Raw genomic sequence first — 10,041 nt, 5'->3', positions numbered from 1 at the left:
TTTAACTTGTCGTTGGGTGTGTGCTTTTTCGTGTGATAGGTTCATGCTTCACAATCATCACTGATTTACGCTCGAGTGACGTGTGATGCCTCAGAGGTCTCTGCTTGTTCCAGGTGCTGACCTGCTGGCGACCTTCAACACGAACCGTGACATCCGTGTGAACCCTAGTGAAAATCTTTCCAAGTTCAACGTACATAAAATAACTGGATACTGGGTCCTAAGAACCAAAAATTACACTGGGAAGCTCTATTATATAGAGAGTCATTAATTCTTTTAGTGTCAATCAGAAGATAATTAAATCTACTTAAGTTAATTGCATTTGGGACAACAGATGAGCAGCCCTTCAGCTTGCCTGGAAAGGATTTTAAGTATTGGCAGGAACTATAGAAACGAGATATTCCCGAAAACATTCACAATTTCGTTTCACAATTTCGTTAAATTCTGTAGGCTATACGCTACAGATGTCCCAGGTACGAGTAGTTGACTTGTGCTTTCGATTACATGAGTGAAATTATTAAATGCGCTTTATCGAGTTAGGAGCAAATACCAGGTTGAATTCTAAAATCATGAGCCGTGTGTGTGTGTGTGTGTGGGGGGGGGGGGGGGGGGGGTAATTTCTCCCCACTTTCGTTTCAGGTTGTTTTCGGTGATTCTCCTGTGCGATCTTGTCATCTCATCTCAATTTATCTAGTGCTTAAAACTGCATATGTAGGCTACTGTCGTCAATTTTAGGATGCCTTGTCAAGTTAAGGCAGCTGACAGTTACACAAGCTAACAAAACCGTCATCTCTACAGCCGGTAAAATGGACTTAGATATGTGGTTCAGTGATCTCTGTGAGGTCATTTGGATAATATAACAGCTTTAGGACTGCATTAGCCTACATCAATATCAGGTAGACTATTACTGTTAGTATTTTAGGCATAGTATTTGTGCCAAACACGCTTTTACCACATCCTTTTATATACCATGCCATTGCCAGTTTTCTAGACCAGGCATGAATATTCAGAGCATTGACTAAAAAACACATTGTGTCAAATATACATTTTCAGTATTTAACTGCTCATACATGGAAATTCATATTGGATTTAATGAATTGTGTAGTTAATATTACAAATGACCTGAAGACAATGCGATATAGTGACTAGTTAAATGCCAATTCAGAAAATTCTTATTAGGCTACTTATAGCCTAACACAAATGGATCCTCGTATTTGGATTCATTATTTCAGACACTTGTTTGTTGCCCTATATACTTATTTTGTATTAGGTAGGACTGGATTAGTAGTTTAATTCGGTTTTACTTTTATCCAATCGGTGTCAGTTGTGAACAGATGTGTATTTAACCATATTTACACTGTTGCTCAGTTATAAATGTAAAAAGATGAAATCCGTGACATCCTTCGAACCTAAAATGTTTTGCATAGTTATTATAGCCTACAACATAAGGTGCAACTGTCTCTAAAGCTAGTGAAACGATTTTTTTAATTATTATTATTCAGAAGTAGGCAGGTGAACTCATAAATCGTCATCGTAATCACATTGACATTTCACATTTCCACACAGAGTAAAAAAATAAGATAATTATATATAAATAGTAAAAGACCTGATACAATTGAAAGTCATTTTTATGATCCCACCGCCAACAAAACAAACACATCATTATCGATTTCAAACATACTGTTTATATAGATAGAAAAGTGCTATTAGCTATGTTGATCCTTCCATTTACCCATACTCGTCTCTTTAGTGATATCACAGCATTTTTAACAAGTTTCACATTTTATATGCATGTGTCTTATAAGAGGCATAGTAAGTAGCCTAGCTCTACCTAAACTATATTAAGGCGCGACATTACGCTAAACATCGATTACAAATAATCTATGCTTTCAACAACTTTGTTTTTCACTGTATAATTGCAATACTACGCGGGATAATTATATCTGGACATTTTATATGCTACCTATAAAACACATGAACTACCTATTCTAGGTCTATTAGTTTACGTACATTACTAAAGTTTCCTTTCACTTCTTAAATAAAAAATCTGCATATGAGGACAAAACATTTAACACTTATTATATTCTCGCAATTATGAACATCCTAACCATTCAGAAAATTATTCTTGAACAATTTTCTGCAAAACGAAGCTTCTGAAACAAAGGGAAGAGAGATGGAGATATTCAATAAAAAGTACTAGAGTCTTAATTTTGGCTTTAAAACACAATTCCCTATATTTTTGTTACTTAAAGCTGTATGTTCATAACAACAATACATAACACGAAATACGCTATCACAAATACAATAATTTAAGACGCAAAGCAACTAACTTACTATAATGAATGTGTCTAGACTTGGTTGTCGATAAGGCTTGTGTATTTGAAATAAACATACAGTCCATTCACAGGATGGACAACAGGCACAGTTTGCATATGAGGGAAAGTTTCGGTGGCTAATTTAAATTCCGTTGCAGAAAGCAACTCCGCCGCCAGTGTTTTTAGTATGATCTGCGCCAGTTCCTTTCCGATGCAGCTTCTGGTCCCTCCACCGAATGGCACGTAATTGAAGCGTCCTCTCTTACTTTCATCCCGGTCACCCCCAAAACGGTCTGGGTCGAAGAGTTCGGGGCTTTGAAAAACCGCAGCTGTTTCGTGGGTGTCCCTGATGCTGTACATGACACTCCATCCTTTCGGGATCTGATAGCCCTTTAAACACAACACAATAAGAGTTAACCTGTTAACCTACTGTAAGCTTATTACATAGTGACATTAAAGCAGATACATACATAAGTGATCTAATATGATCTATCCAAAGAAAGAAAGAAAAATAATAATAAGCGGACATATTATAGACAACAATTCCGTTTTGATTCGAATATTCGGAACTTATACACCCACTTCACTGATGTGTTCATTTTAATTAAGGCAGAAACTCGTATAAGGGCGAATAATAAATTAAACCAAGTTTACAGTACATCATTCTTTTTTTGTGTTAAGTAGAATATTCTTGACGAGATTTGTTTGATGTTTATTTACTTTATTCACAAAAATTGTCTTGTGCGTGTGTGAACCTCTTTTCGAAACAACTAAGTGGATGATTTTCCTGTCTGCGAACATAATAACGCTTTAAAAGCGACACCTGCTTCACGGCATTCGGGACGTCTAGGTTTGTTATGTCAGTTTTATGGTTTCTGTACCAACATATCAAAAGAAATGGTAAAGTGTACGTGAACAATAACAAAGGCTATATTCTTAAAAATATGTCGTATATCTCTGATAAGACTTACGTCCAATTCAAAGGTTTGCAGTGCAGTCCTGTATCCGCCAGACACAGGTGGGAGAAATCTGAGCACTTCCTTCACAACACAGTTCATGTAACGCAGCTGACTTAACTTTTCTAAAGTTAAATGAGGGTGACAAGAACCCAAATTTGATGTCTCTTTAATGGGATCCATCACTGGATCACAGTAAACTGTTTCTGGCGGACAAATTTCTGAACCAGCTTTTTTGGTGCGATTTTCGTGATTCTTCTTTTCTGTCCGGGTGTGGGAGTGTTTGGGTTTCCAAACTAATTCGTCTCCTTTATTTAGCAGACATTGATCACAGGGTGCAAGCCCATGTTTAGTCAACTCCAGTTTGGCTTTCTCAGCCACCATCGGATGTCTCAGAAGCAGGAGAATGAGCGAAGTAGACGCGCTTGCCGTAGTTGAATGGGCAGCAAATATTAACTCCACCGCACACTCCTGCAATTCAAAGACACGACATAACAAGTCTTCGTCATTAGCAATGCAATATTTGTTATATTACCTACACTTTCTATTGCGATCATATGATAAGCGACATTGACACGTTTTATAGAACAATAGGCCTACATGGACCTATGCATGTGATAACTTTATTAATTAAATACAATAAATAAACTGCAAATATTTCCATAAGCACTTAATTCTTTAGTGTTATATATCACTCTCTGATAGACTACCTTCAGTTCTTGAACGTTTAACTCGTGGCCGTTTTCCTTGGCGCTACTCAGCATGTAATCAAATGCATCCATGTGACCTTCAGTATGATAAGTTCGGAGTTTCTCCTCGATAATTGTCTCCATGCATGTGTGAAGAGTTTCACGAGCTTTAATACCCTGATGAAAATACAGATAGATTGTATTTAAAAAAAATTATGCAAGTTACGTAATGTTCATGTAGTCTAATTTAATAGATAATACATTTGTCTAAAACTGTGCAGTAAAACATTTGGGAAACTGGCTAATATAACAAGCTAATGTTTGCTAGGCGTCTTATCTGGTTCTAGTTTGGCGATCTTTTACTGGATTCGTAACATTTTTTAACAGCTTAATAATGTCTACATAATGAATAATGTTAATAAAGATTTAGCAGAATATGGCACAGCAATGTAGACCAAATTAAGAAATACTCACTCTCCGTAGGCCGCTGAACGGCACATCAAACGGGAGCGAGAAGAGGTTATCCATAAGTTGTTCAAATATTTTGGAAAGGTGGTTCATACGGCTCTCTTCCATGTTCAGTCCCAACAGGACCTGGATTGCAACGCGAAATGTAAGAGATTTGGCGGCGTTATACACGTTCACAGAGCTGGGCGCCGAGCACCATTTGGCAATTTCAGACTTGACAACACCTTGCAAGCGGGGCATGTACGCTTCCAAGGCCCTGCGGCTGAACACTTTGGCCAAGATCTTTAAAGAAAGAAGAGAACAATAAATATACCAGATGGCACAAAACGTGTAGTCCAACAGAATACTCCTGTTTCTAATATTCATACAACGTTTTTAAATGCTCTTATGACAGCAGCTTAAATGATTTATTAGGCCTACATCAACTTTATGTAAGATGAGTTTTGCTATGCACCCAAACTAGCCAAAGTATAGTTCACACTTGAAATACCCAATAAGGATGCAATACTGTTTGATCAGTCCGTTTTGCAGTAGTATTTATTACTCAGTATCGCCACATGTAAAGAGGTTATAACAACAATAAGATAATTAACAATAGGCTACCTGAATAGCACAAGCTATCCCGGGAACACGTCTTTAATAAACAATCTGATGCATTTAATATAATACTATAGCCTATGAAACCTTGTCTGATCTAAACAATGTTACTCGGCGCGGTACAGACATTTCTTACTTTTCTTTTTTGTCTGTGTAGCTCCCCAATAGAATTCACCAAGGTATTGGGTCCCAAGATGATCCGAGTGCTCTGAGGCCACTGAGTAGACACCAAGTTGTGCTCCCCGAGGAGAATTTTGCGTATATTTTCTGCACCTGTTACTCGGATAACAGGTTTGCCTAAAAGGTGAGTTTTAAATACGTTTCCATACCTCTCCCTCCTCGACATATGGAAACTTGAACCCTGCCAAAGACGGAATTCAATAAATGAGGTGGTAAACTCAAACGCGCGTAACCAAGTTCCTTTTCCTTAACTCTCCCTATGATACGCCACGCGCAGGAATATGACACATTCCTAGATAGGAATGCATGCTTCCTCCATGCAGCTGATCTGAAGCTGACTCCTATACAGTAACTAAGCGGGCGACTTACCCATTATTTTCGAAACAAGCCCACACATGCAGTATCAGACTTAGAGTTGAAAATGCCCAAAAGTTCAGTGAGTTTCATAGTAGAAGGCTGGAGCAGGTAATACATAATACGATTTTAAGTGGAAATGAAAGTAGAACTAACATCAGAAAAAAGTATATTTCAGTTGTTTTTTTTATGTGTCCATATATATTTTGTCACATACCTGAAAGAACCAGTGGAACGTTTCTCCTACGAGCGGCCAGCCCATTGAGCCCTTGGGAAGCGGTAACTTACATTCCTTGTCCCGTGTTATAGTCCATCGATAGGTCCATAAGTGCCGTGAGATAAGGAGCAACAGCAGCGCAGACAGCAGCGATGTGACCGCTGCAGCCATCGCTGAGACGTGGTTTAAGTCCAGCAGAAGCATCTCAACCACGACCGCAATTTTTAAAAATGTGCTTCAGAAATTCTGCGTTTTATTCGGAGTATAATAGTCCAAGAGAAAGAGGAAACGATTTTAGTGGAGCGTTTTGTGGGGTCTTCAAATATCTGAATTAAACGAAGAAAAGTAAAAATTAATTAATACGATTATCGACATTTTATTTGTACTTCAGAAATGGCAAATACCGGTAAGATTTATTTTGCTTGCTTTCTTATTTTAATGGCTTATATGCTTATTTGTTTATTTTATTTTTGAAAATCGCATAAATATTTACCGATGGATTTTACGGGACTGGCAACATTTAGACTAAACCTACTGAAATACTTTCTCATATTGATTGCTTCTGATTTTATATAGGCCTATGCACAAATATTACGTAAAAGGCACAAAACCTCTAATATTTCATTATATATTGTAATTACACAGCTACACTGAATACCTCAGTATAGTGATAACAGTTAGGCTACTTTACATTTTAACGGTGTCCAGAATTATTGCGCTGCATTTTTTACATGTTCTGGAGATCTAATAACGGAAGCAGCTTATAACTAAAAAGGTGTTGCACTTACTTCGTACAAACCTCGGATTTACGCCGCCCTTTGAACGATTTCTTCTCTGAAACTCTTTCCAAAGTGCAATCTTCTGCTTTCTGTTTTCACGGAACTTTATAGATATTGGCGCAATGTATGATCCACCTTCGTAGGTGACGTACTATGTTTTTGAATATTTAAATTGGGGGGGTTCATAAATCTGCGAGCATTGCACTCAGGTCTGTGACCGGCGACCACATTCGGAGATTGAAAGAATGAGAGGAAACTATTAGTCGCGGTGAACGAAGCTCGAATGACAGGCGGGGACACAGGGGGGACACAGGTAACCAATTGTAGGGACCCACAGATTGGCTGAACTTTAAGTTGGTGATAGTCGATCTTTGGGCAAAGTGATTAATCACAAAATTGTTTGATTTTATATTTAGCTATAGTTGTTCCTTGACAGAAATAAACATATTATCCACACGCATCAATTTGAACAATTCGAAATGAATAAAAACAGGTCTTTCAAAACGAAGTAGCTTTAATTACGTCTGTCCTTAAGTTATCTCACGAATGCACTCAGCCCCTTAAATGTTAAAACAGACATCTAAAGAGATTTTTTTTATCTAAAAATTCTAAAGCGTTGGTGCATAATAGATCTGCAGGTTGTACGACGATATGCGTGTTTAACGTGAGCAGCTCGAAAGAACAACCATGAAAATCTGGCTACCGAATCATTTCTTTCTAAACAAGGAAAATACGCGTAACACTTTAAAACTACTGTTATGATTTCATAATGTCCTTAAAATCTACAACTTTTCTTTCTTGTATGGATAGTATTTTATATCCGTTAACTTTTGAATTAATATGTTTGTGTGCCGCCTGTATGTGCGTGTGTCTGTTGGCGTGTGCGTGTATATATTTCATTTGTGCATAGTAGATAAAGAAGATATCGTTCACAGAGCAGTATTACTGCCTATTTTGTCATCCCTTTCCGTTTAGAGCTCACAGAAACACCTGTTGCTGCGGCACTGGACGTTTTGGCGGAGGCTCTCTTGCAATATTTTCTGGAACAAACATTAACGTCTTATTTAGTTATTTCTAAAACAAAACTAAGAGTTACCGATTAATTTAAGGAAATTTGTCAAATGACAACTTGATAAACATAAATAAATAAGCTTATTATAAACCATATAGGAAGAAATCAATTCCATATATACGGGCAACCAACAAAATGACCTGACATTTAAAAATGCTCCAGTTTTGTAACAATTTTTATATCCGTTCGATATCAGAATTTATCCTGAAGTCTGAGCAGTAATTTTGTTACACGTACGCAGTGTTAAAATCAGATCAATACATAACATGTCTGGCACAAATTCCAGAAAAAGTTTAATGCCTGGAGAACAACATTAATTATATAGACAATTCATTCACCAAAGAGACGAATGATGAACCCCATCTGACCTGTAGGTAACCCATAGAATAGTGATTTTTATTCCAAGAGGAATTATCACAATTTCATTCATTCATTCATTCATTCATTTTTTTATTCTTGTCAGTACATCAGTACAGATCGCAGCACTGTCACCTTGTGTCATGGATTTGGGTCCTGCAGCTACTGCCCTCTGCATGCTGAGTTTGCATGTTCGTCTTGTATTCTGCAGGTTTCTCCTCCTGTAGCACAAAAACATGCTGTTTGCTGAGTTGGCTCCTGTAAATTTCTCGTAGCGCCTGACTGTGAACCCTACAAAAGACTCTGAAACAGGGTATTCTATAGTCTCGTGCCACATCCTGCTTGGGAAATGCTCCAGTCCTCCCCCCCCCCCCATCTGACCTGTAGGTAACCCATAGAATAGTGATTTTTATTCCAAGAGGAATTATCACAATTTCATTCATTCATTCATTCATTCATTTTTTTATTCTTGTCAGTACATCAGTACAGATCGCAGCACTGTCACCTTGTGTCATGGATTTGGGTCCTGCAGCTACTGCCCTCTGCATGCTGAGTTTGCATGTTCGTCTTGTATTCTGCAGGTTTCTCCTCCTGTAGCACAAAAACATGCTGTTTGCTGAGTTGGCTCCTGTAAATTTCTCGTAGCGCCTGACTGTGAACCCTACAAAAGACTCTGAAACAGGGTATTCTATAGTCTCGTGCCACATCCTGCTTGGGAAATGCTCCAGTCCTCCCTCCCCCCCCCCCACCGACGCTGCTCTGCATAAGTGGCTAGAAGATGAATGGAAGGATTTCTTTTTTGTGGGCAAAACAAGGAAGCCAGCTTTCAGTACCTCAGAATCTGTAGTGAGCAGGCTGGTGAAAAGGTCAATCGGTGAAATACAATGAATCTGGGTGGTCATAAGGCACCGATATTCACTACTGATTGGATATTTCACTTATTATATTTAAATGATTATACACTAATCATTTTGTATATTTAATTTTGAATTTCCCTAAATTACCATGTTCTTTCCACTCTGTGCAAACATACAGGATTAATTCATCTATCCATCTTCCTTCCATCCATAACTGTGTATCTAGTCCAGAGCAAAAGTCAGTCTAGAGTTTTACCACGAAGGATACGGCACAAGGCAGGGAACAGCCTGGACAGAATGTGAGCCCATCATAATACAGAATTAACAGGCAAGACTAAATAATCTGTGTCACAGTCATGTTGGCTGAAGGACTGAGAGGAAGACAGTCCCAAATGACAAATACCTCAGAACTTCATACTTCAAGACTCCTCTGTCATGAGTTTTTTTTTCTGTTGCTGTCCATCAGCCACATTTGTCTCATCGATGGGTTAATCTTTGATGGTATCATTTATTAGACTTCTCGTTGTGACATTGTTGTGTAAACTGCTCGTTCAATTCATCTTCAGACTCAGTGATATCTCCAGAACTGTTTCTTGTCTTTATTTACCATTCATTTCAATGATCTCACTCTGCAGCTCCAGTACACTGATTAAATAATATTACAATTTCAACAAGGTCAGTCTTTATATTCAAACTGACAGATGAACTAGTATAACTCTCTCGAAAGAAAAAAGAACGTAAAAGTGTAAAATATTTTTTTTTCTTTCTGTTTTTACAGAATCTAAGTTTGCCTGCAATTACATTGCACAAAAAACTAACAATGCAGGACACACACACACCATTCACACCTACAGACAATTTGGCAACTCCAATTCACCTTAGCATGTTTTTGGACAGTGGGGGTAGCAAATATAGTATATTAGTAAAAAAAAAGTCATTTTGAAGCAATTAATCAATCAACCAATTAATTGATTAATGGAACAATTTAATGTTATATATAGTACAATAAAAGATCCAACCTATAACATCATAGAATTATTCCACCTTTTATGGAAAAGGTGGGATACAAGTGTATGTATTTATTTTAAATTTAGATTAATACAATAATTAATATTGTGAGTGTTATAAAGTTTACTCGTTTACTACTCAGTTTACTCTCCAAGTCTTTTTTTTTTAATTGCAGTTTTATTATTGGTTTCTGTG

At 37.5% G+C, this 10,041-nt stretch overlaps 1 protein-coding gene across 2 annotated transcripts; it reads right to left on the bottom strand.

Annotated features, from left to right (window-relative positions):
* Nucleotides 1-1,607: 1,607 nt before the first annotated feature.
* On the bottom strand, nucleotides 1,608-6,693 carry LOC111858347 (cytochrome P450 26B1-like). Of its 2 annotated transcripts, none has more exons than XM_023840034.2 (7): nucleotides 6,562-6,693; nucleotides 5,774-6,099; nucleotides 5,159-5,383; nucleotides 4,432-4,707; nucleotides 3,979-4,134; nucleotides 3,284-3,739; nucleotides 1,608-2,702 (listed from the first exon to the last, which is right to left on the bottom strand). In XM_023840034.2, exons 2-7 carry the CDS (start codon nucleotides 5,975-5,977, stop codon nucleotides 2,346-2,348), a joined length of 1,674 nt encoding a protein of 557 aa, XP_023695802.2. In that variant the 5' UTR covers nucleotides 5,978-6,099; nucleotides 6,562-6,693; the 3' UTR covers nucleotides 1,608-2,345. The 2 variants fall into 2 exon arrangements, with proteins under 2 accessions (XP_023695802.2, XP_023695811.2); XM_023840043.2 differs by having other exon boundaries at nucleotides 6,573-6,653.
* Nucleotides 6,694-10,041: the final 3,348 nt, after the last annotated feature.

Source organism: Paramormyrops kingsleyae, chromosome 3 (assembly GCF_048594095.1).
Source record: "Paramormyrops kingsleyae isolate MSU_618 chromosome 3, PKINGS_0.4, whole genome shotgun sequence".
Classification (NCBI taxonomy): Eukaryota; Metazoa; Chordata; class Actinopteri; order Osteoglossiformes; family Mormyridae; genus Paramormyrops; species Paramormyrops kingsleyae.
The sequence above is the reverse complement of the archived record's forward strand: the minus strand, read 5'-3'. Positions and strand labels throughout refer to the sequence as shown.

What these genes read in the sequence shown, in the direction of transcription:
- LOC111858347 (XM_023840034.2), bottom strand. Translation starts at nt 5,977, where the DNA reads ATGCTTCTGCTGGACTTAAACCACGTCTCAGCGATGGCTGCAGCGGTC. An exon ending in CGTTCCACTGGTTCTTTCAG is followed by an intron (nt 5,384 to 5,773) that starts GTATGTGACAAA and finishes CGTCTTTGGCAG; the next exon opens with GGTTCAAGTTTCCATATGTC. An exon ending in CGTTCAGCGGCCTACGGAGA is followed by an intron (nt 4,135 to 4,431) that starts GTGAGTATTTCT and finishes TATTTTCATCAG; the next exon opens with GGTATTAAAGCTCGTGAAAC.